The 23,977-nt window shown below is 33.6% G+C and overlaps 3 protein-coding genes across 9 annotated transcripts; 2 read left to right on the top strand and 1 right to left on the bottom strand.

Annotated features, from left to right (window-relative positions):
* Positions 1 to 1,634: 1,634 nt before the first annotated feature.
* LOC116126560 (lecithin-cholesterol acyltransferase-like 4) lies at positions 1,635 to 8,648 on the bottom strand. The gene is made up of 11 exons (XM_031412232.1): positions 8,268 to 8,648; positions 7,097 to 7,188; positions 6,148 to 6,266; positions 5,113 to 5,248; positions 4,933 to 4,984; positions 4,133 to 4,233; positions 3,840 to 4,022; positions 3,318 to 3,475; positions 3,128 to 3,182; positions 2,873 to 2,926; positions 1,635 to 2,225 (listed from the first exon to the last, which is right to left on the bottom strand). Exons 1-11 carry the CDS (start codon positions 8,509 to 8,511, stop codon positions 1,800 to 1,802), a joined length of 1,620 nt encoding a protein of 539 aa, XP_031268092.1. The 5' UTR covers positions 8,512 to 8,648; the 3' UTR covers positions 1,635 to 1,799.
* Positions 8,649 to 8,845: 197 nt separating this feature from the next.
* LOC116126595 (cytochrome c6, chloroplastic-like) lies at positions 8,846 to 11,425 on the top strand. The gene is made up of 6 exons (XM_031412273.1): positions 8,846 to 8,983; positions 9,071 to 9,212; positions 10,508 to 10,605; positions 10,688 to 10,719; positions 11,047 to 11,110; positions 11,179 to 11,425. The coding sequence occupies exons 1-6, from the start codon at positions 8,924 to 8,926 to the stop codon at positions 11,317 to 11,319; spliced, it is 537 nt and encodes a 178-aa protein (XP_031268133.1). The 5' UTR covers positions 8,846 to 8,923; the 3' UTR covers positions 11,320 to 11,425.
* A 395-nt stretch (positions 11,426 to 11,820) lies between these two features.
* Positions 11,821 to 15,140, top strand: LOC116126584. 7 transcript variants are annotated; one of them, XR_004127502.1, is made up of 9 exons: positions 11,956 to 12,109; positions 12,218 to 12,288; positions 12,678 to 12,774; positions 12,895 to 12,957; positions 13,049 to 13,096; positions 13,199 to 13,252; positions 14,087 to 14,220; positions 14,598 to 14,655; positions 14,762 to 15,140. XR_004127502.1 is itself a non-coding variant. In XM_031412263.1 (8 exons), exons 3-8 carry the CDS (start codon positions 12,682 to 12,684, stop codon positions 14,800 to 14,802), a joined length of 360 nt encoding a protein of 119 aa, XP_031268123.1. In that variant the 5' UTR covers positions 11,821 to 11,946; positions 12,218 to 12,288; positions 12,643 to 12,681; the 3' UTR covers positions 14,803 to 15,140. The 7 variants fall into 7 exon arrangements, 5 of the variants coding, with proteins under 5 accessions (XP_031268123.1, XP_031268121.1, XP_031268120.1 ...); XR_004127501.1 differs by having other exon boundaries at positions 13,196 to 13,252; XM_031412263.1 differs by lacking the exons at positions 11,956 to 12,109; positions 14,087 to 14,220 and adding an exon at positions 11,821 to 11,946 and having other exon boundaries at positions 12,643 to 12,774; positions 13,196 to 13,252.
* The last annotated feature ends 8,837 nt before the right edge of the window (positions 15,141 to 23,977 follow it).

Raw genomic sequence — 23,977 nt, 5'->3', positions numbered from 1 at the left:
CATTGAGTTGTATATCTTTGAAACTAAGCAAATTTCTTCTGGATTTACTAGAATATAAAACATCATGGATACTTAATTTAGTTTCGCTTGGTAACACGAGTGTTACTCTTCTGAAGCCCTCTATTATGTTTGCAGATCCTGATATGGTATTTATTTTAGCCTCAGTAAAGGTCAAACCTGAGAAATATTTTCTATCCCGAAGGATGGTGTGCTTTGTTGCATTGTTTACTATACAAATGTCTCCACCATTACTAGATATCAATGTCTTAATTTCGAAGTCCATCCTTCAAAAAAAAAAAAATATTATATTAGTAAGGATGTTTACAGAACTTCATCTTCATGATATGGAACTTAAGGTCCAATTTTTGTCTTTGTTTTACAAACTTTATGTTTGTAATTAGTATTTAGAACTTCAAATTCTAAAACGATATTTATTTATGAAACTTCATTTATCAAATATAATATGGAAGCACAATTGCTAACATTGGTTATCGAAAATATAATAAAAACATATCTAACCATAAAGGTTGTATTTGACAACAATAAACAGATCCGACCATGAAGGCAATATTCAACAATAATAAATAGATTCGACCATAGAAACGGAATTTAACAGTAATAAATAGATCCAATGAACAAAGAGGTGAAATTTAACAATAATAAGTAGATCTGATGACCATAGAGGTGGAGTTTAACAATACTAAATAAATTCGACCATAGAGGCGGAATTTACCAATAATGAATAAATCCAACCATAGAGACGGAATTTAATAATAATGAGTAAATCTAACCATAAAAGCGAAATTTAATAATAATTAGTAAATCCAGCCATAAAGGTGAAAACAAAACAAAGATTAAAGAGCACATATAAAATCAAGGTACTTACTTTCAATAGAGGTGCATCGTTACACTTGTTAAGCTTTTCGTGCTGATAACGTGTTATAATTTAGTAGTGCTATTTAGTAGTAACTCAAGAGAGGTAAAATAAATAAAGTAAATAACAAGGGACCAAAATGAGAAGTAAAGGCGGTGGATGGCCGCCAATGTTTTTACAACAAAGGTTTCGATAATGGTTTTTTAACAAAATTTTAGGGTTTCCATTATGGTTTTTTAACAAAATTTTAGGGTTTTGATAATAGTTTTTAACCAAAATTTTAGAGTTTCCATAATGGTTTTTTAAGAAAAATTTAGGGTTTCAATAATGGTCTTTTAACAAAATTTTAGGATTTCCATAACTGATCTTTAACAATTATTTTTGTTTTTAAACAAACAAAAAAAAAAAAAATTCTAAAACCCTAAATATTCTTACAAAAATAGTCATTCCCAGAACTCTAAATTATTTTACAAATATAACTATTCTTGAAATCCTATACTTTTTTAAAAAATAACCATTTTCCAAAAACTAAATAATTTTTTTTTTATCTAAAATAGCTAATTTTCGAACCCTAAACTTTTATAAAAATAACCTTCTTTAAAATGTTTTTGTAAAAATAATTATTTTAAAACCCTAAGCATTCTTTTCAAACATATAAAAAGTTATCACAATTTTGTTAGGAGTCGGAACATTATTGCCTTATTGGTTTCAACAATTGTTCAATAACTGAAACCACCGACCTTTAACCGATGATAACAAAGTTCAACAAATATTATTTTTATTTAAAGCTATTGTGTATAAATTATATATACATCATACCACCAAACAAGACCATAGGATCGGCTCTTATATACAAAACATACAATTTTTTAGCACATATACATATATACAGCAACATGTCACTCTCGTTGTTGGTACAAACAACTCAAGCATCAACAGACACACTTACGGCATTTAGTTCAACATGCTGCTTGCCCTCATTCTGAGGACGAATAGTAACAGTTGCATGTGCTTCTGCCGGTGAAGATTGATTATAACCTGAATGGGAAATAAATATTGAGCTCTCTAGAGGTTTACCACAGGAGATATTGATATTGTCACAGTCATCTTGGACTTCTGAGACGATTTCCCATTCCTCTTTTAGTGAAGTAACTTCTAATCCTTTCTTTTTGTGCGTTTCAATTTCAAAAGCAGTAGGCAGAATAACATAATCGTTTATTGGGTTGTAGTAAGGATCAGGGTCACCAGCTTTTAGCCAATGCTTGAGAATCCTAAAAACATGATGATCACATAGAATTCCCCGATGCTCACCTGGGACTCCAACCCTTGCTTCTGCATTCAGCCCATCTGCCTGAAAGTAACAGAAGATTTACAATCACAGATGAGTTGTCAGTTCAGGGACAAGAAAAAAAAAACACACTTGAAAGTACACATGCCACAAGAGCACATATATATGCGCACATAGAAGATCATGGCATCAGTAACCAAAGAAGCAGCCTGATTTTGTCACTTAGTCTTATTATAAGAATCAAATGACAGCTTCCATTTTTAATTTTCACTATTCTTGTAACAGTAACAATCATGTCAACTGTCTAAATTACACATAATCATATTGTCCATTTTCTCCAACAATTATCACTTAAGAAAGTTGAATCCAGCTTATTACTAGTCTCAACCCTGTATATTACACTTATTTATACCCAAAACGTACATAATTTCCCTCATCATAAAATCTAATTTTATTATAATTCATTTGCATACTATAGAAATGTCCAACACCATCAGAGAATAATAACAATTAGCATTCCTAGCAGCTACCCCTAATTGCATGGTAATCAGAAGATAATTTCAATCTTTTATATAGTATTAATAATTTTTTTTTTAAAAAAAGAGCAAATCAGCAGTCAAGGCTGCACAGGAAATGTTAATTATTCATAGCATAATTAATATGGTAGATTAGAACATCAGAAAGAATCGTTGACATGGAAGCTAGCAAACCTTGGCTGATTCAGTTGGAACAGTCCCATCGCCATCAATACATACATATTTAGCCTGCAATTATACAAAGATATATGAAATTTTGCAAACAATACATCACTGAAAGCAAAAATTCATTACATACCGATAAGACATTAAGAAAAAAATTAAAAGAGGAGAAAACTATTGCATATATAACACCTGTTACATATTAACTTCAGAAATTACACTAGTAACACTACATAACATGAGAAGGAATATTTAGAGGACAATGACCTGGAGAAATCTTAGTTCTGATAAATCTGTGACAGGTGCATCCTCACTTCCATAACTGCATAGTAAATGTAAAATTAAAGAAGGCAAACCCACCTAGAAGTAGCAAAAATTCTTATGTTCTTAATCTTCAACATAATGCTACATATTTCTAGCTTAACTGTTGATGGAACATTTAAAATAAAAATCATACCAAACACTATGAGGTGTCTCAAGATTGATCCCATATATGTTGTAGAATTTAACTTTGGGAGGAACCTTCGCATGCAACAAAATCTTGCGTGTTTCATTAGCCCATTTCAAAATCTCCATATTGAAAGGTAGAGGAATAGTCATTCCATCATAATCCACCTGAAACCATCAAATACATGCATATTGATATAATCAAGCCATATAAAGTACATAACCTAATCCTCTTACAAAGGGTCAGGGTTAAATTTGCTACTTAGGAACAAGATTTTTCAACTACCATAGTTGAAGTCAAATATTTTTTAAAGACAAAACAAAATGTTGGAGTGTACATTATGAAGTTCAATTGTCATTTATGAAAACAAAAAATAAACATAATTTCGGGAGCATAATGACACTCTATCGTCCTTACATGGTGGAAGATTTTTAAATTTCACTGGAACATTTATCTTCAGTAAAACTTTCGAGTTAAAACTATCAAAAGTTTCTAAGATCCGATTTCACCCAAAAACAGTCCATAGCTTACCGTATTCCTTGAGAGAGCTTCCTTAAAAATTTCTGTACTGTCTGTTTGGGGATAAGACTCAAGAATAATCCGAGAATTTCCATCATCATCTTGCTTCTCTCTCCAGATTTCCAGAAGAGGATTGTGTTGCCATTGAAATTTCCGACAAGCCATCAGTTCATATATTGATGGACATTCAATCAACTGAGACATTGTCAATATACATAAATTAATCTTAACGACAACAGTATAAAAATAAAAATAAAACTTTAAACGAAATTGATATTCAAATTGCCAAACTTATGTAGTCATACCAGTTGGTGCATGCTCCATTTTGATATAAAAAAGTTCTGTTCCCAACCTTCGACAAATGACATTCCATTAAGAAAAGTAGAAGTAATATACCCAGGTGCACCTGTTAGACAATTTTAAATCACATATCCAAAGTCAATTTCAGGTTAACTTTCCTAACTTGTACGCACAAAGAGATAGAAATAGAAACCAACAAAAGAATCCACTGTCTCCAAGTTTCCAAGTATTTTTAGTTCAATCTAACCTACGACCCCAAATTGCTTGATTAGCTAATGGAAATATGAGGAACAAACTATTATAATGAAATTGCACATAATTTAACGAAACAAGTATCCAAAAGAACAGTTCAGATATTGCTCCTTCCACATAAGTATGCTATAAGCCCTATTTCAAGATATAGAATTTTGTTCACATGAATAAACAATGATAGGCCTTATAAAACATACAAATTTAATGATGATTTAAAAGCATATGATGATCCTATAATCTTGCAATTGAAACAAAATTAAAGCTAGGGGTAGCATCACATGCAAGGCTCCCTAATTCAATTTTATTTTCCCACTTCCTACATTTTGGCAACTTTGTGTTATGGACGAGAAAAGTGAAAATAATGATGTCACACATTTCCCCAGTAAAAGATAATATCATATGTTTTGACTTTCCTTTTCTTCCTTTTCATTTGGAAACTTCAACAAAATAAAATTCTTAGAGGCAAAAATTTTCAGGGCAGTAAAAGATTCAGTCTCTCAAAAGCTGCTTATCCCTGTTGTGCCCAAGTTGACTACAATCCAAAATCACTTACCTTGAAATGGTGCAGCAATTGCAATCCAATTCTTCACATATTTCTCAAAAATCTGAGCCAAAGGAAAAGCAACATTACCAAATTGATTAAATTGTACCAAAAGAAAGCAACATGAACAATCAGATGTGAATTCAAACTGGGAATGGGGAGAGGGAAGACAGAAGGAATAATAACTCTTACATCACTGTGCAGAGACATAAAACATTTCACTAGGAGACCCCCCATAGAATGACTTATGATATTTATCTTTTTCCCTCCAGAAACATTATACACTGATTCCAATTTTGCAGCAAATCGCTCCAATGTTCCTGGCAACCTGAAAAACAAAGGGAGCAGAAACATTTCAAAACCCCCTTATAGTCTCAGAATAGAGAAATATCTTCGTTCATCAGGTAGCTATCATCAATCTCATTGATGCAAATATGAGCTGCTCTACTATATTCATAGACAACCATTTAATAATGAAATCAATTGATTTTATTAGTTTTGCTTCTATCAAAAAAATACCAATTAATAAATACATTAAATACACCTTTGAGAGTATACATATGAATGTCCTAAAAACTAGCCCAACTCTATTGACTATGGTAAAACTCATCGAAGGAATATAAGATCTAAAGTCAAGACTCAAGCAACACCCTCTATAAGGAAAAAGGAGTAACAAGAAATAGATGGAAATGCTGATATAGCACAAAGTACTCTGTACCAAAGAAAATTGAGAACATTGATTTTATTTATGTATTCCATTTTCAAAAACATGTGAATATTGTAAAAGTCAATAATTTTTCCATCTTCTTCCAGTAACGATAAATGTAAGATCAACGTCACTACCAAGGAATGAAGTTGCAATGCAATAAGGATGAATTGTTTTACATCATTAAATCAATAGACTGTATACATGTCCGATTAAATATTACACCCTTTCCATTTCACTCAAAGAACTGATAATCTTATAATTTTCACAAGCAAGGAGCCATCTTCAAACTTCACAAGAAACATAATAAACATGCAGGAATTATGAGAACATTAACAAGCACATCTAATCTTTTCCAGTTTCCCTTTAAGGGGGTGAGGAGGTAGGTGCCATTCATTGTCTAATAGGTATGACAACTCATAAGAAAATACATGACCCAGAAAAATTTGTACCTTGAAAAAGTTCTACTACTAAAGTCATAAGTAAAGTAGCATCAACAAAATTAAATTTTTAGAGGATACCTGTTACTTTGGCGGAAATCATAGCCAAATCCAAAAAGGGTCTTCCCCTCTTGAAAACCCCATTTGATCATTTCCACGATCATGTCATGGAAATAATAAACACAATCACGTCCAATTATCTGCATTGAACCAAAAATGAATTGGAATCTATCATTTCATTATTGGTCATCCTAATTCAATCTCCAATAAAAATGTGATGACACATTTCTACCAAAAAACAGTTAAATTTTATTCATTGCATTTTAGTGGCCACATTGCATTTTAGTGGCCATAAGTTTGTCTCAAGAAGAAAAAAAAAAAAAAAAAGAAAAAGCGCGTATGTGATGTACAATAACACTAATTGGATACCCTTCATAGATGTACATTAAAGACTTTTTAGTTGTAAATATGATATTTGGAGCTGGATATTCTGCTCCATAAGCTAACTTCACTTTCATCTCAGTTAGTTTCCCCATGTGCCGTTAATGCTTTCAGAGCAATAGCATGCAGATCAAAAACAATCAAGGAAAGAAAAGACCAGCGGTTTTAAGTGTGAGCAAAGAGACATAAAGGTATTAATGGGCCCCAGTGAAGCCAGACAGAGAAACTAGCAACAAACTCCAAGCTGCGCTCATTGAAACTCATTTAACTAGTTATTTGGCATCTAAGATAAAGTGAAACAACCTAGCTATGAGGCGAGAACGAGCTACCAAGGAGTTAAGTGTAGGCATCCTATCAACAAAAATTATTTATATATAGAATTGCAGGCAGGAAATCTAATTAGTATGGACACTAAAACGAGAGTAAACCAAGTTTAGGTGGAACAAGTGCAATTCGTGACCATTTACCTCTTATTTAAATTAGACCATTCTATTTTTTATTTTTAATTGTCATTAACTTTTAAATTTTAACCTCAATTTGTGCTTGAATTTGCTATTTCCTAAAATTCACATGCAAAGTAAAGACATACCAGGTCAGGATCTAAGACGTCAATCGCATACAATCCATATCTATCTTCAGGAACCATAACACTTGTATTTGGATCTAGAGACACAGTTTGACCTGTTTCACATCAATAACATATAAGCAACGGAATATTTTATACCTTATCAGTAAAAACTAACAAGAGAACAAATCATAAATTAAATAGCACAGACAAGTGATTGCAGAGATCTAATGAAGCATCCAAAGAATCTAATCAGAAATTGAAAGCACAAATACAGTCTTCTAAAACAGACCACATATCAACTGCTGGTGATAGTAGCCCTCTTGTGAATTGGAATTATGAGAGGGTTGCATGGATTACGCAATTGAATCACAACAGAAAAGATGGAATAGGTCTATGAAGCACAACATGATTTAACCTCAGTTCCCTACGGGTTTATTTCTTCTGAATCTAAAGATCCTGTAGATTCAGGCTATTTTCCAGGACAAGATTGAAATTTGAGATACAGTAGTTTGATTTCAACTCTGAACAGTATACTGAAAAATCACTAGCTACTACATTAAAGTATAGACTGAAGTACAAAGCTGAACAACCACATGTTTGACCTCTTATTGAGCACTCAGCACATGGAAACCCTTATATGATTCAACCCGACAAAAAGACAAATCTAAACAATTTGACTACATGCTTAAACTCATACTAGGCACATGGCACCACCCCTTACACTGTTCTATTTTTTATTACAGTTATCATTATTTACAGTAAAAATGATTAAAACACAACTGCAAAGCAGTTTTGCATCTCCGGGGAGGAAATAAGTTGCTATCAATCTTTCAGGTGATTTGAGTTTGAGTAACGAATCTTATGCATTTTAAATATTTGCAAAGAAGTGCGCAGGCACCACTATCATAACTTGGAAATTATTGTAATGGGAAACTGAGCAATTGATAGGAGGATACCAAATATGAGGCTTGGTGTATATAAATCTCATAAGTATTACTCTATCATATAGCTATCAACTAGTGATTCGACGGTTCCAGCATTTAGACTTTGCACCCGGCACTTTCAATTTACAAGCAAATATGGTTTTCCTCTATTTTTCAGCTTTTTCTTAATTCAATTTGGATACAATAAACTTGAACTCACAATCAACATTGAAAAACGATTTTAAAAAGATATAAGACAAACTATTTACCAGAAGAAGGATCGAATTTTGACCAAAGCTTCGTCCGAAACTTGTAATCGGCCCCAATAATCCGAACCCAAACCCGCTCATCTGTCCCATTAGTACCATCCACGGCCTTCAAAATGGAACCGGCAATACCTGGAACGAGCAAAACCGGGTCAAGATTCGGGTCAACGTAGGGTTGCGGTTTCGTCCTCATCAGCCTCAGCCATAGCTCCACTGATTGCACTACGTCCTCCAATAAGACGGCCATGGCGAATCAAATTCTGTTGATTAAAAATATTATTCGACAGAATGAAAATTTGGTAATCAGGTCGAGTGAGAAGATTGAATAATTAGGAGGATTTGGTAGACTTTCTTAAAAACAAAACGTGAAGAAGATGAAATTGAAGGGATTATTATTTTATTCCAAATTATTGAGTTAACAGAAGGTTTACGCTGTTCCCAAATTTAAGTTAGTTTATCCTCTGACCAATAGAAATTTGACGTGTCATATAATAAATTAACTAATTATCAATAATTTCCCTTGCTTTTTGCGAAATTGATAAATTTGTCACCGTGACGTTACAAAAATATATGAGATGCCGTACCACAGCCAGGCTATTTTCCGTTGAACACTTTATCTTACTGTGCGACTCTCAACTCTCACAGGTACAAGAACAGAAATGCCGCTTCTTTCCATGGCATCTTGTTGTATAAATACAAAATTTCGTCTCGCAACCAAGGTGAAGGCCTTCTCTAACTCTATCCCCTCTCTTTACTTTTATCTGTATGTGGAAATTTTTGTCAAATTAAAAGGGTTCTAAACACAGGGAAATGAGAAAGGAGGAGGAGGAGGAGAAATACAGAGCCACCCAGCTCCTTTGCTGAATAAACAAGTTAAGTTTGTGAAGAGCTTGGCTCCACCTTTAATGGCTGCACTTGTAATCTTGTCTCCTCTCGTCAACGATCCAGGTAAAAAACACCCCATTCACGGGTTCAATAATGATTTCGTTTTTAATGCTTAAATGTGGTTATCAATTTGCAATCTATGTCCAAAAACACATCAAAACTGGATAAGAAATTATAATGAAGACAATTGCATTATTAACCCATCATGTTCACCATTCTCTAATTCACTACATTAGGATATTATTATCCTTTCTTTTTATACTGAAAATCTTTTTAGATTACTCCAACATCTCTAACTATGTTGTAATAAAATGTTAAATAAATTTCTTTATTCATTTGCTGTGTTTCTAGTCTTCACCTTAAGAAATTATGACAATGAATCACAAGATAACCAATTCTGAATTATGCAATATCATGTTCTTACGTTTGGGTTGTACATTGTTGGCAAATGATATAGACAACATCAAGGACCAAGCTTGTAGTGTCAAGTGTTGTTCATACCATTATGGCAATTGGTTGAATCCATGACTACCTCTTGGTCACTTTGAAGAGTATTGTGAGATTTCTAGAAATGCTGCAGATAGAAGAACACATTTATATGCAGCAAGTCTTACATGTTTTCTTGAGAAATAATAAGAAAATTTTATTAATGGTATCAAATTTAAACATAGAGAAAAGAGGTGCATATTTGCATGATATTGTGTCTTTTTCCCCCTAAATGTTTATATGAGAATTATTTGTTGTTGCTGCTGATAGTAACATTAGTTTCAATGACAAGTTAGTTTGCTGATGGTATAACTTTTTCTTTCTCCTCTACCAGGTGTGTGTTCCAAACTGGTTTGATTGGTAACAATACATTTTATGATGATCATCCTGTTTCCACTATGCTCTTTACCTATTACTTTTCGTAAAAGAAAGTTTATCTTAATCGTATACCACATGATGAAGCAAAAAGCAGCTGCACCTGCTGCTCTACCCTGGAAATTCCTTTTCTTATTGATTCATCTAATTTGCAAATGCCTCTATTGATTAAAAAAAAAAAAAAAAAAAAATGGTTGCTGAAACATTTTTCCATGGAAAGAAAAACTTAATTATGATTTAGATTTTTCTGGAATATCATATTTTATCTGTAAAGTTGGCTGGAATTTGTTTAGAATTTTTTGGTGCACTAAGGGAATAAAATTATCATTAATTTTTGTTGTCTATTTAACAGTTCCGTTTCATCATGTCCTTCTTATTTGCCAAAATAGAGTTCATTGAAACAAACACTTTTATGTCATCGAACATCCAGAAGTATGTGACTTTTATAGTTTAGAATTCGTGTTTACCTTGTATCCTTGACTTCTTACGTTTTGCAGTATCACTTGGGCAAACCATTGATATACAAAGAGGGGCCAGATTGTTCAGTCAAGCTTGCATTGGATGCCATGATGCAGGCGGAAACGTAATTCAACCAGTGAGTCTTTCTCAACCCATACATTCCATATAACCATCTTCATTTTAGCTTCTTCTCTAATCTATAACTTTCTTCTTGTCAGGGTGCAACCCTCTTTATTAAAGATCTACAAAGGTGACAAGCCACAATTTCACTCGATTCTTTGTTTGTTTTAACATATTCTGTGATAAAGCTCAATCAATGAGAAAAAATCTATACAATCATAACAAATAAACTTTGGGAAATATAGAAGCATAACGAGCAACGAGGAAAAATAACTTTATTTTTTTTTTCAAACATTCAAAATATAAACCAATAAAGTCTCAAAACTGGTGTAATGTTGCAAAAATACTACTAAATAACTGGTCAGTTGGGTTAAGGACTTACTTGGGTGACTATGCATTCTCTAAACCATAGTCTGTAATGATCCCCAAGAAGTGATCAAAAAAGCTGCGTGTGCAGAAATGGAGTTGACACAGAAGAGGAGATATACCGTGTAACATACTTTGGCAAAGGAAGAATGCCTGTAAGTTTTCTTTCCAAACTTACATTTTTCCTATTAATGTTTTACTTGGTTAACGGTGAGAGATGCAGGGTTTTGGGGAGAATTGCACACCAAGGGGACAATGTACATTTGGAGCACGTTTGCAAGATGAAGAGATTAAGCTTTTGGCTGAGTTTGTGAAGTCACAGGCTGATCAAGGTTGGCCGAAAATAGAAAGTATCGAAGACTGATCCTTGCATCCAAATTTTGTAAATGTTATTTCACATCTTCAATGTAAGGAGCTTTGTTTATTGAAATTAATTATACGTGGGACTTACTAATACTTGATTTTTTAATTCCAACTCAGTGTTGATACTTGCTTATGCTAGTAGACTTTTAGTTGTTAATTAATAACTAATTTCCCTTAAAGTTTCCTCTTAAAAACTAGCTTTAAAAATTTAAACAATAAAAATTGGAGCTACCTCATTTATATATGTCTCTTCAATATGGTAACTAAACTCCTTTTTCAAACTCAATATGAAAACATTTGCCACTTTAATTGAAGATTATCATTGTTTTATATTCTGGTCTTATAATCATAGAGCTTCCATGGCCCATGGGTAAAGATATTATCTTTTAACAAACTCTGAAATGAAATAAATATAACTTTAACTTAAAAATGCTATTTATTTTATACTATTGACTCAGAAAATCTCCCCTTCACTTTGGTCTTTGTATGAAGTCTCTTTTATTGGAGATGCAAATGCATAAACCCGTGACCCGACCCAAAAGCAAATTAGGATTCATGCTTCACACTTGTTGAACGACCGACTTGTCGTTTAGTTGTTTATGTTATTCTCAAAATCATATCCAATGAGGTACCCCATTTTACCTCCTTTTATTTCTTAGCTAGGCTTCTGACACTAGTTGATTTATAATCATTTGGTTCCTACCCGGTATGTGTCAAATTTATTTATTGGCAATTGTTTCTTTGAATATAAGTACGCGATCTTGATCTTGATCTTGATGTGCTTTTTAACGGTACGAAGCAGTTTTGTAATACTAATTGTCATTGATTCATTATTAATTCTTGAATGCTTCATTTGAGATCAGCTTCTTTGTCAAAAAATTCCATTTGATTAATTACAGGAAGATCCCATTACCTTCTTATTTCCAAATTTCGGGAAATCTCACTGTGACCGTACCAAATCTCATTGGAGGTAAATGAAATTTACCGTCATTTTCTTTTCGTTTCGTGGTTTAATTTGTTGAAAAACTAGCTATATCTTGTTTTTGCATTGTTCTTCTGGTTAGAAAATTACGATTCACTCCTCTTTTTTTATAATATTAAATTGTTTTCTTTACTTAGATCTCTCTCTCTTTTTAGCAATTACAGATTAATCTGGTTTTGAATATTAGATTGAATGTTCTAACGTTTCTGGAGATTATCCGCTTATTCTTATTACGTGTCAAGTCAACTAAGTTTTGTCTTGAGATGATTTGATTTTATGGTGCCTATTGCTGTATGGTTTAATTGATGAATAACTGAGTTTTGTGTGGTTGTGACAAACAAGTGTTGTGCAATTTCATTCGCTGTTTGTTTGGGCGGCATTATGTCGGGCACAGAAGATGTAAAAGATCAAGAAATGGTGGATGGGAGTGCCCCTGAGAAGTCTCAGAAGTCTATGCCATCGTCTCAAGAGGAGGTTTTGTTTAGATCTTGTACTTTACATGTTTGATTTAGTTGAATATTTGAATGTGCATGCTGGTATAATTTGTTAATACGAGTTGCCTGATTGTGTCATTTTAACTTTTTGCTTTTGTAGGAGGCAGTTGTTAAAAAAAAGTATGGAGGGATCATTCCCAAGAAACCCCCACTCATCTCTAAGGTGATTTTTTATTAAGAATTTGCTATTTTATATTTTAAGAAAAAGATGTTGGGTTGTGTTGTTCTTAACTAAAGATTTAACTTGGTGTTAGGACCATGAGCGCGCTTATTTTGATTCAGCTGATTGGGCACTTGGAAAGGTACTTTATGTTGGTTCTTCCCCTGTCCATGTTTAGCTTGTTTTTGCTGGATGTTATGCGTTAAGTTAGTTGCCTGATAATTTTAATACTTTCGAATAGCAGCAAGGTGGTTCGAAGCCAAAAGGACCCCTTGAAGCCCTTCGGCCAAAATTGCAGGTATTGGGTTATGACTTAAACGTTTAAATGAATATTTGATGACATTAGTTTTTTCTCTAGACAATCCAGAACAATGAAGTAGTTGATTGGTTTACATATGTTGAAAGATGATACCAAAAGATGATACTTTTACTGTTGCAAATTGGCAGTCAGTTACTTGTACTCTGTCCCAGAATACTAGAATGGAATGTGAATAAGGAACTAAGTTTGCTACTTTCAGCCTACTGCTGATTAATGTCAGTCATCTAGCTAAAATTGATTATTGCTAATCCCAATCTCAAAGTATATAAATAATTTTAAGGATCTAGTATATTGTACTAATAAAAGAAGAGAAGATTGTAGGAATTATTTCTCCTTTGTTGATTTCTTCAAAGAAAAATGCAAACATACAAATGCACTTTCTTCTGCATGGTTAGGATTTTACTTGGAGATGACCACTCTTAGAGAACAAAAGGTGTTTCCCAGGAGTAGCTTTTTGAATGCCTGAAAATTCTTTGAATTGCTTCCATGTGTGGCATTCAAGTGCTGAGTGCATAAATTAACGTACCACACTTACTACATAGACTATATTTGGTCTTGTATGGGATATTTAGATCAATTTGCCTACCAACTTCTAGTACCTTCTTCTACAGGATTTCCCTCTATGATAGACCTCAATGTGTGTGTCTGATGGTATACAGCTAATCATTTCTAGTCTCCTTTAGTAAATCAAGGACATATTTTCAAATATATTTGTATGCTAATGAAGGACCTAAAAAAATAAAAAGTTCGCTTTCTACTATAGTGGATGCTTTAAATGGAAAGTGAGTAATCTTGCTATTGAACTCATTTCAGTTTTTAGAAAGAGAATTATGGACAAGCTCTGGGTTTCTTTGGAATCAAGTATTTTAAAGCGCGCAAGTCATATTGAGCATACGCTCAAAGTCGTTGGGAACCAATAATCTGAGCAGTCCAGACCCTTGCAAAAAGTAGGTTAGTTTTTGTCTAGTTTGTGTTTATATGTGTAGACATAGGTTTCAAATTTTGAACCAAAATCATTTTTAGTAAAAATATAGAATAAAATGTATTCACATAATGTCAGTCTATGTTCTTCTAATAAAATATATCAATTTTCATGCTTGGCATGTTTCCAATCTCCTTTGAATTCGAGGCTTTTGTTGGTAATGCTTAAGATGATAATTAGTATGTTGTGGAATTCAGACAACAGTGGCTCGTTTTATTTAATTGTACTTCAACAACTGTTATGCTCTTTTCTTGTTTATGATGAACTTTCTTTCTTTCAAGTATGAAACAGATTACTTATCTACATGATTGCTTATGAAGCTTTATATTTGTCTTGTTTCAGCCCACACAACAGCAAACACGATATAGAAAGTCTCCTTGTGCTCCTTCTGTTGGTGAAGGTATGCATCACTTGCTAGCTGCTTGTCATAATGTTGAATACAGATGATTTCATTTTCAAAAGGGAAAAAGTAAATTATCTTTTGTTTTCCTCCCATATTTATGCAGATGCAGGGAGTGCATCTGAGGAAGCAAGTGGTAATGAATGAAATCTATTGTTGATGGTCTCTTATTGTGAGTGAGGACCATTGATAATTATTCTGATAACTGCATAAGTTAATGAGTAACTTTCGGCTGTTCCCAGTAATAAAGTTGGTAAGAATGATACTATTAGCTAAAAAGAAACAAATTACCATCTTTGTTGTAGTTAAGATATATTGTGAACCATAAAACATTGTTCTAAAGTATGTTTTAGGGATGTAGGACATAATTGCTTGTTTTCTGAGTGAAAAGCTTGATATTTAGGCTTTGCTTTTGGTCGGCCAGTGAGAGATGCCATTATGTTTAAGCTTAAGAGTTATTATATTTTGTATCGGTCTCTTGAATATGGTAAGTCGCTTCTGTGCGCAAGATACATATTAATCCATTCAAACCGATCAGTCTGTTATGAGGAAAATAAAAAATGATAGAGCCACCGAAGGTTGCACACCGAATCTGTGCACCGAATGACGTGACAAAATCCTGATCATTGATTAATATTAACTGATAATGAATCAACGGTCAAAATTTTGTTACGTCATTCGGTGCACAGATTCGGTGCGCAACCTTCAATGGCTGTAGCATTACTCGAGCAAAATTGGATTGAAAACTCTCCAAAGCGATTAACATAAGATTGGTTTGGTGGTTGACAAAATCTATTGGATCACAGTTTAAGTATTATTGGTATTGGGACTTAAAAAACAAATTTAGTAAGACTTCTTAAATAACATCACTCACTTTCATTTTCAATCAAAACTGGCCCCAAGTTTTGGTTAGCACAGTCAATCATAATAGGCTTTGGGGGTAAGTCTACAATTAATAATCAATTATTTACACTTACAAACCTTTTTCACTAATTTTTTTTTACAAACACGACGTATCAATTTATAATTGATCAGTTCGTAATAGGTTTTGTCTGTTCAATAATGGATCTATCTAATCAAATACAAACCGATTAATTACAATTTGTTACATTAGTATTAATGAGAGAAGTTTGTGAGAATTGTTTGTTAGTCTATCTTTATTCATTAATAATAGTTTTGTTTAGTGTAAATGAGATAAAGGGAAAAATGAATTGGATAGTCCGTCCAATTCACTGAGGAAATTAAAAGAAAAATAAAAATAAAATAAAATAAAAAGAGGAAGTTTAGCTCGTCAGTCATTAGTCACCAATAATCAAGAGAATTTGACATCTCACCAAAGCCTAGGGGATTTATCTTGTTAAAATAATCAAATTTCATTGCTTGAAAAATATATTATCGTATGATTAAATGCCATTTATTTCTATGAGGGACAACTAATAGTTGGCAAATTTGTTTTGTTTTGGCTCCACTTAATTATTTTGTATGGCCACAGAAATTTATTTAATTTTATTGGTAATTTGGTATTATAAAAGAATCTCAATTATACACAAGTGGCTGAAATTGATAGATGACAAATTACGTTATTATAATGGATGGCTTTTATTAATTGGCAATATCAAAATAAAAATAAAGTCAACCATAGATTATTTTAATTGAGAAATGAAAGATTTTGTTTCTTGGGGATGGAATCTAATTGCACTTTATGCTCTAAATTTTTGGGCAATTTGAATCAATCTTGGCCCCAAAAGGGATAATATCCCAAATAGGAAAGAAAACGAATCGATAGGGTTACTCTGTCACCAATTTTCCTGACTTTCTATTGCGTGTCAACTCATGATCATACATCCTCAAAATATTTAATTAATTCTTTAAAAATAAATAATAATTACATTTATGGTAGCATTAAAACCATTTTTAAGAAAATTTTAATAGATGGATAGATAGATTTGTTTTGTCAAGAAAAACTAATAAACCAAATATATCACCATCAAAAGATAAAGAGACCTGAAACTTGGAAAATGAGCAGAGTGTAGAGCACTAGAAAATGGTTAAAAAATAATGTTGACGANGATTTAGATGATAACCATCACCCAGTTGTTCTTTTTAGTGGTGACCATTTAGTTTCTTGAATATTTCTAAGTGACATTTTCATGACAGATAGTTGAGACTAGAAGCAAACAATTATATACATAATAATTTTTCGAATATATGTAAGATGCATGCGAGGCATAGTTTTTGTTTCTTGCTTTATTATTATTATTATTATTATTATTATTATTATATATATATATATAAGGATCAAGGACACCCTCTACGAGAAGTACTGATGATATGTATGGTTGTAATATGCATGATAGATTACTTTGTCAGAAGAAACTGAAACTATATATTGTTAACTCTAGATGATGATCACATACAACTTGAAAAGTAATGAAATTTGAAAGCACTTTCATAAAAGCATTGATCAGTATCATGTGCTTGCTTCTCTAATAAGTGTTTAATCTGATAAGTGTTTTTAATAATTATATAAAAGCTTTCTTAGTGATGCTAAAAGCACTCTCAAACACACTACCCTTTATCGAAAATGAGAAATTAATTACTTCTATATATAATATAATGTAAGATAAGAGGTTATAAGTGAGCTTCAACAGCACTGTTTAATTCACAGGTACCATGGCTTCCCCGAAAAGTTTTCTGAAGAATATATATATATAACCTCCTGACAAATAATGTATAGATAAATTTCATAGGTTATTTACTGCATGATTATTTAATTGCAAATAAGACAAAAATGAATTCAGAAAATCATAACGGGGTCATACCAAAAGGGATTATTGTCCTCGTAACTGTGGTATTCAATAATAGATAGATTTCATTGATATTTATTAATTATTTTTCCATGAGATTTTAATTATTTGTGGCTCAACAATAAATGGAGATATTTATAAATAAATACTGGTTTCAACTAGTTGATCATCCATCCTATATTATAGATAATAGATGAACTAGTTTGCTACCATTTGATAATTAATACTAATAACTTATCCTATAATTATATATTTTTACATTGATGGGGCTTTCAATTTCATCACATCAAGAGGAGACACGTATCAAATAACAAAAAACTTATTGGAGACAAACTTTGACATATATGATTATTTCTCTTTAAGTTAAATTAATAATGAACTTGATTGATTTTGTTATATATTATGTTCTTTAAACGACACCGTAAACTTTTCAAGATTGATTAAATAATCTCAATCAATCTATGTATACCTATAACCTAATTCATAAACCAACCAATGGCCTAACATACATCACAATCTGCCATTAATCATTAAACTTATTGTAGAAACTTGAATTTAAAAGTGAAACTCTCGTCCAATTCTACAACTTCTAAGAAATAAAAAACAACTCTTAACCAAACTTTGTGAAAATAAACTGAGAGAACTAATTAATTATGCGATTTCATGCGTCTTGTTCATATTCACTGTTTATGTTTGGCAAAACCAACAAATTCAAAATGATAGACAATGAGAATGAAGTGCATATGATTTGTCGCTATTATTTGTCACTTTCATGCTAGCCTTTCCATATGGCGGTTTTTAATCAAATTCCTTCATTTGTGGTGGAACTTTAGTGGAATCATCTTGATAGTTCCATGGACATTGATTTTTTTTTTTTTTTTTCCTTTCCATCTTCAATAAAATAGACAAATCACTCTATTCACACTATAACTCAAACAACATATTTCAATTTTCTATCACAAATATCTTGATAGCTGTAAACGGTAAAATTTTCAATTAATCTTGTAAAAACAGGATCTTATGATATGAGCCACTGACAATCTTGATAGACCTGCGGAGAGTGCCCTTCAGGTTAAAATGTCTAAACGCCGTCGAAATTTGCTGGGACCTTAAGAACGAAAATACTGGAGCTTAAAAAATTTTGTATGACTGAATAATACCTTGATTTATTGAATGATAAAAAACAATATCAATTGGAGAAAAATTGTCTTAACAGAACTAGGGGGAGTGGACAGGCCCACCCTATCCCCTATTGTAAAAATTCCTAGGTGCTGCAAATGATAGAGTCGAGCCGAGTAGTATCAGAAATGGTAAGCCTTTAAATGGGTGGTGTTCCAACTGTTAGTGATGTTCTTGCCTTTCGGTGTTTGCAGTTGATAGGCTCATTTCTTGACAACTTTGGTGATTTTGTAAGGGCCTTCCCCTGTGGGGTTGAGTTTGCTCGCTCCTAACACTTTTGTGTTCTGTAATACTTGGCACAAGACCCTATCGCTAACTTTGAAGACTCTAGCTCGGACACGCTTGTTGCAATGCCGAGCCATTTTTTGCTAGTATATGGCATTGCGGAGAAGGGCTTAATCCCTTAGTTCATCAGCGATGTCAAGGTTGTTGTAGAGTTATTGCTCGTTAGTATTTTCATTCATCTACTAGAGCCATGCCGAGGGGATCGTCACTTTTGCTGGAATAACAGCTTCCGAACCGTAAGCCAAGAAAAAAGATGTTTCTCTTATGGACAACCACGCAGTTGTGCAGTAGGACCATAACATCCCAGTGAGCTCATCTGCCCAAGCTCACTTTGCCTTTTGCAATCTCTTCTTCAACGTTTAGAGGATGGTTTTATTTGCAGACTCAGCTTGCCTATTTGCTTGGGGATAACATAGTATGGAGAAGCTTAGTTTGATCTCCTACATTCTGCAAAAGTCTTGGAAGTCGAAACTAATAAATTGGGAGTCGTTGTCCATGACTATTTCTTTTGGCAAGCCGAAGCAACAAATCACATTCTTCCACACAAAGCTCTTTGCTTCGCAATCCTTGACTTGAGTGAAGGCTTTTGCTTCTATCCACTTTGTGAAGTAGTTAGTAACCGCAAGCATGTACATCATTTGGCCCAGCGCAGTTGGTAGCTTGCCTATAATATCCATCTCCCATTTCATGAATGGTTAAGGCATGAGGAAGGAGTCGAGTCATTCAAGAGGTAGGTGTGATACCTTGGCGAAATGTTGGTAGCTGTCGCAATTATTGGCGTACTTAGCCGAGTAGGAGCGCATGGTGGGTTAATAGTAGCCGACAGTCAATGCTCTGTTGGCGAGGCTCTGTCAGTCACCGTGATTGTCGCACTCGCCTTCATGGAGTTTTGCGAGCACACACTTTGCTTCTTTGGGGGGTGATACACTTGAGATATGGTCCTGAAAACAATCTCCTAAGTAGGTGGCCTTCATGTATGGTGAGCTGTGCCATTTTAGCTTTAAGTCTTCGTGCCTTATTCTTGTCTATGGGGAGTTCATTGTTCTCCAGGTAATAGAGGATGGGTGTCATCCATGACTCGTCTGCGTCGACTAGAGCGACTTCGACTGAACCAAAAGCAATTGCTGATGCTTGTAGGTGTACCAAAGGGATTTTTGTTAGGTGGTGGGTCTTCAAGGCCGAATCAAGATTTGTAAGGGCATCTGCATGGGAGTTTTTGGTCCTTGGGACCTCGGTGATTGTGATCTCTTTGAATGATGATTGGAGCTTTTTGGCCAAGTTTAGATACGAAGTCATCTTGGCGTCCCATGCTTGATAGGAGCCTTGGAGTTTATTCACCACTCACTGTGAGTCGGATTTCACTTATATCTTTTTGACCCCCATTCCTTTAGCGAGTGAGGGTCCAATGATCAACGCCTTGTATTCGGCCTCATTGTTGATTACTTTGAAGTCGCACCATATGGCTTGTTGCAAGGTATCTCCTTCTGGGGAGATGAGCACTAGTCCTAGTCTACTACTATTGATATTGCTTGAGTCGTTTACTAATAGAATCCATTTGGAGGGTGCATAATCTGTCAGATATAAGAGCTCCCTCTTTGCCTGAATAGAAGTGCTAAGTGCGAAGTTGGTAATGAAGTCAGCTAGCACTTAAGACTTGATCGCGGTGCGGGGTTAGAAGGAGACATCAAACGCACTCAGTTCAACTACCATTGGATGAGCCAACCCGAGAGATCCGGCTTATGGAGTATCTTTTTCAAAAGGTAAGAGGCCAAGACTATGATCGGGTGGTATTGAAAGTATGGTCGTAGCTTCCGTGTGGCTATGATTAGGGCAAGTGCCAGTTTTTCAAGTTGGTTATACTAAGTCTGGGTGTCGAGTAGGGACTTGCTGGTGTAGTAGACTGGCAATTGCTTTCTTTCTTCCTCTCGGATCAGTACGACAGATATAGCAAATTCAGATACTGCCAGGTAAGTGTAGAGTCGTTCCAATATCTTCGACTTGGAAAGCAGTAGAGGCGACGTTAAATACCATTTCAGTTGAATCAATGCCTCTTCGCATGCTGGAGTCCATTCAAATTTCTTCGATTTCCTGACAACGACAAAGAAAATGTGGCATTTCTTTGCCAACTTGGAGATGGGATGCCCAAAACCGCCTTGATCTGATCTAGATTGGCCTTGATGCCACATTGTGTCACCATGTAACTTAGAAACTTCCTGGATAAGATGCCGAAGAAGCACTTGGTCGGATTCAATTTCATATTGTATTTTCACAGCACCTCGAAGGCTTACCGAAAGTGGTCAAGGCGTTGCTCGGCGATTAAGGACTTCATCAGCATATCGTTGATGTATACTTCCATGGAATCCCCTAGCAAGTTGGAGAACATTTTGTTCACAAGTCACTGGTAGGTGGTGCTAGCATTCTTTAGGCTGAACGGCATCACTTTATAGCAGTAGATGCTTCGTTTGGCATAGATTGACAAAGCAATCTCTCCAATGGTGTATTTCTGTTCTGAGCTTAATCCTACGAGGAGAGTAGGGTGACGGTTGATGCCGAATTCATCTAACCCCATGACCTTAAATGCTTCTAGGAACAAGATGTTGGTTGAGGAGCTGAGATCTACCAGGATCCCTCTAGCAATGATGTTGACGATCTGGAGTTTAATCACGAGCATGTCATGATGGGGATTCTAGAGTGTTGCTGCTTTATTGTCTACGAACTCGATAGTTAAGTTGGTAGCTTTCTGTAGCGACGATTTAGAGTGTTGGATTTGAGAGTTGGTTGTGGCTCAAGCGTGGCACCATGCTGAGGAGTAACTCACCCCACTTACTTCTGATCTGCCTCTGATGACACCACACATTTCGTCTGCCGATGGTGGGGAAGTGATTTGGCGATCTCTGTTTGCCACAGTGCTTTTCCCCTTGTCCGTAAAAAATTCACGGAGGTGTCCCCTCTTCAACAGCTTGGCTACCTCGAGGCGAAGTGTGATACAATTGGCAGTAACATGGTCGTGGTCTCCATGAAATTCACACCATTTTTGTTCTATAGCAGTCTTATAACAATAACGGTTAACCATACAAATGACTCTACCGAACCATGTGCATCTTTAATTGTTAATAGTTTTCTAATAAACAAAAAGCAAAATGCATTTTAGGATCCATATTTAAGTGAGTTATATTTGGTACACTTATTTGTCCTTAATTACTTAATCATAAGGTAATGGTATTATGATTCTCAACTATGGATTTTTTTTTTTTTTTTTTTTTTATAACTATTATGAATCTTGTGCTTCAAAACCGTTACTTACCGTACAATTTGTAGGTGCAAATTTCTTAACAAACAAGCAAAGATAAAACAAATATTACAAAGAATTGACATTTCGAAACAACGACACAAACTACCAACAATAACAACAGCAGGACTTTCAATTCTGAAGATGCTTGCAGAAGTAGAAAATAAACAAGCTTTGCTACTGCTGGGAACACATTTGTTCTTCATCGAACATGATACATATATGGGATTAAAACTACTCATTGCAGTTTGCCAAAAATATAACATGCAAGCAATATCTCACACTATTATTGCTCTACTTACTGTACATGACAACAGAGGTATACAAATTCTAATGAAATTAGTAAAACTACATAATCATTTCTACAAACTGGAATATTGCAGGAAAGAATTCAAGTCCCTAACTCCAACTGCAACAATTCTCATTAAAAAGGCAAATATTTGGGACTTGCAACAAGGAGAATCAAAATTGTATACATTGGGACAGATCAACGTCACCAGAAAATATCACATGTCATAGATGTAACGTGGATTACCAAATAGTTTGTATGAAATTTAATTTTTAGTAACTTTCGTATATAATTTCTTGCACATGTACAGATTTAATCTGAAAATAGAAGTTAAAACTCACTCAATTATCAATGATTGATCCAAATATTTAATAACTTATAAAGAAAAATTCATCACAAGATTAAAATGATCAGTAAAACGTAAACATTATTTAATAAAAATATTAAACACCAATGATTATGACAATTTCAAATAATTAAACATGTTCAACAAACAGAAATCTAAATAATGTTCCTATAACATATAAAAATAAATTTCCTTCCATTATTCATTAGATTGAATTCTATGCCGAATCACAACATATTTTGGAAACCCGCCTGTCGAACCATTGTTAACTATTTATTGCGCTCTCCTTTAATGCACCACAAATAGTTTTGCTATAAGTTGTCAAGACTTTTTCAATCAACGTGTCTATCTGTTGTTAGATGTCTGTTAATTTTCCTAGAGCAACTTTCATACTGTGTGATACAGTACCCCAGAAATTGTTCAAACATTATGTTAAAAAATTGAACAAATACAACAAACATCAATCTAAATATATTATAATCTTAATTAAAAAAACTAGAAATAACCATTTCTATTACACATTTAAAAAAACTTTTTTACCATTATTGATCAAACAAGATCAAAGTCGAACTATATGCATGTTTCATAACCATATTATCGAACCACAATTAAAAAATTAATAAATATATTGTGACATCATCATATCATCTCTGACTTTGATACTTGACAAAATATTTATTGTTCATCATCTAAAAATGTAGCAATAAGATTTTATTATTAATAAATCACATTGTTTCTTTATCATAATAACTCAATATCTTGTCGAACCATTATTAACTACATAACTAATATGTTGCATACTTAATAAAATATGTATTACGATTTTCTTTAATATTGTACAGATAGTCTACTAACGTTTTGTATTACCTTATTGAAATAATTATTAACACTTTTTCGATCGACACGTTTATTTATTACCAGATATCTATTCATGTTCCACCTTTTCGTATCCTATTCTCCTGTAAATATTACTTTGATACTTGACAAAATATTTATTGTGCATCCTTAAAAATGTATCAATAAGATTTTACTATTAGTAAGTCACATTGTTTTTTTATCATAATAACTCAAAATCTTGTCGAACCATTATTAACTACCTAACTAATATGTTGCACACTTAACAAAAT

The sequence above is a fragment of the Pistacia vera genome, unplaced genomic scaffold, assembly GCF_008641045.1.
Source record: "Pistacia vera cultivar Batoury unplaced genomic scaffold, PisVer_v2 Contig180, whole genome shotgun sequence".
In the NCBI taxonomy this organism is placed as follows: Eukaryota; Viridiplantae; Streptophyta; class Magnoliopsida; order Sapindales; family Anacardiaceae; genus Pistacia; species Pistacia vera.
This window is presented reverse-complemented; position numbering and strand designations above follow the sequence as displayed.

Bases quoted from the DNA above. Each gene is read 5' to 3' on its own strand.
- LOC116126560 (XM_031412232.1), bottom strand. From the start codon at position 8,511: ATGGCCGTCTTATTGGAGGACGTAGTGCAATCAGTGGAGCTATGGCTG. The intron at 5,249-6,147 runs GTATCCTCTAAA...TTTGTTTTTCAG, and splicing joins GATTTCCGCCAAAGTAACAG to GTTGCCAGGAACATTGGAGC. The intron at 3,183-3,317 runs GTATGATTTTTA...TTTACTATGCAG, and splicing joins GAGACACCTCATAGTGTTTG to TTATGGAAGTGAGGATGCAC.
- LOC116126595 (XM_031412273.1), top strand. From the start codon at position 8,924: ATGCCGCTTCTTTCCATGGCATCTTGTTGTATAAATACAAAATTTCGT. The intron at 9,213-10,507 runs GTAAAAAACACC...TACGTTTTGCAG, and splicing joins TCCTCTCGTCAACGATCCAG to TATCACTTGGGCAAACCATT. The intron at 10,606-10,687 runs GTGAGTCTTTCT...TCTTCTTGTCAG, and splicing joins GCGGAAACGTAATTCAACCA to GGTGCAACCCTCTTTATTAA.
- LOC116126584 (XM_031412259.1), top strand. The intron at 12,775-12,894 runs GTTTTGTTTAGA...TTGCTTTTGTAG, and splicing joins TGCCATCGTCTCAAGAGGAG to GAGGCAGTTGTTAAAAAAAA. The intron at 13,097-13,195 runs GTACTTTATGTT...ACTTTCGAATAG, and splicing joins CTGATTGGGCACTTGGAAAG to CAGCAAGGTGGTTCGAAGCC.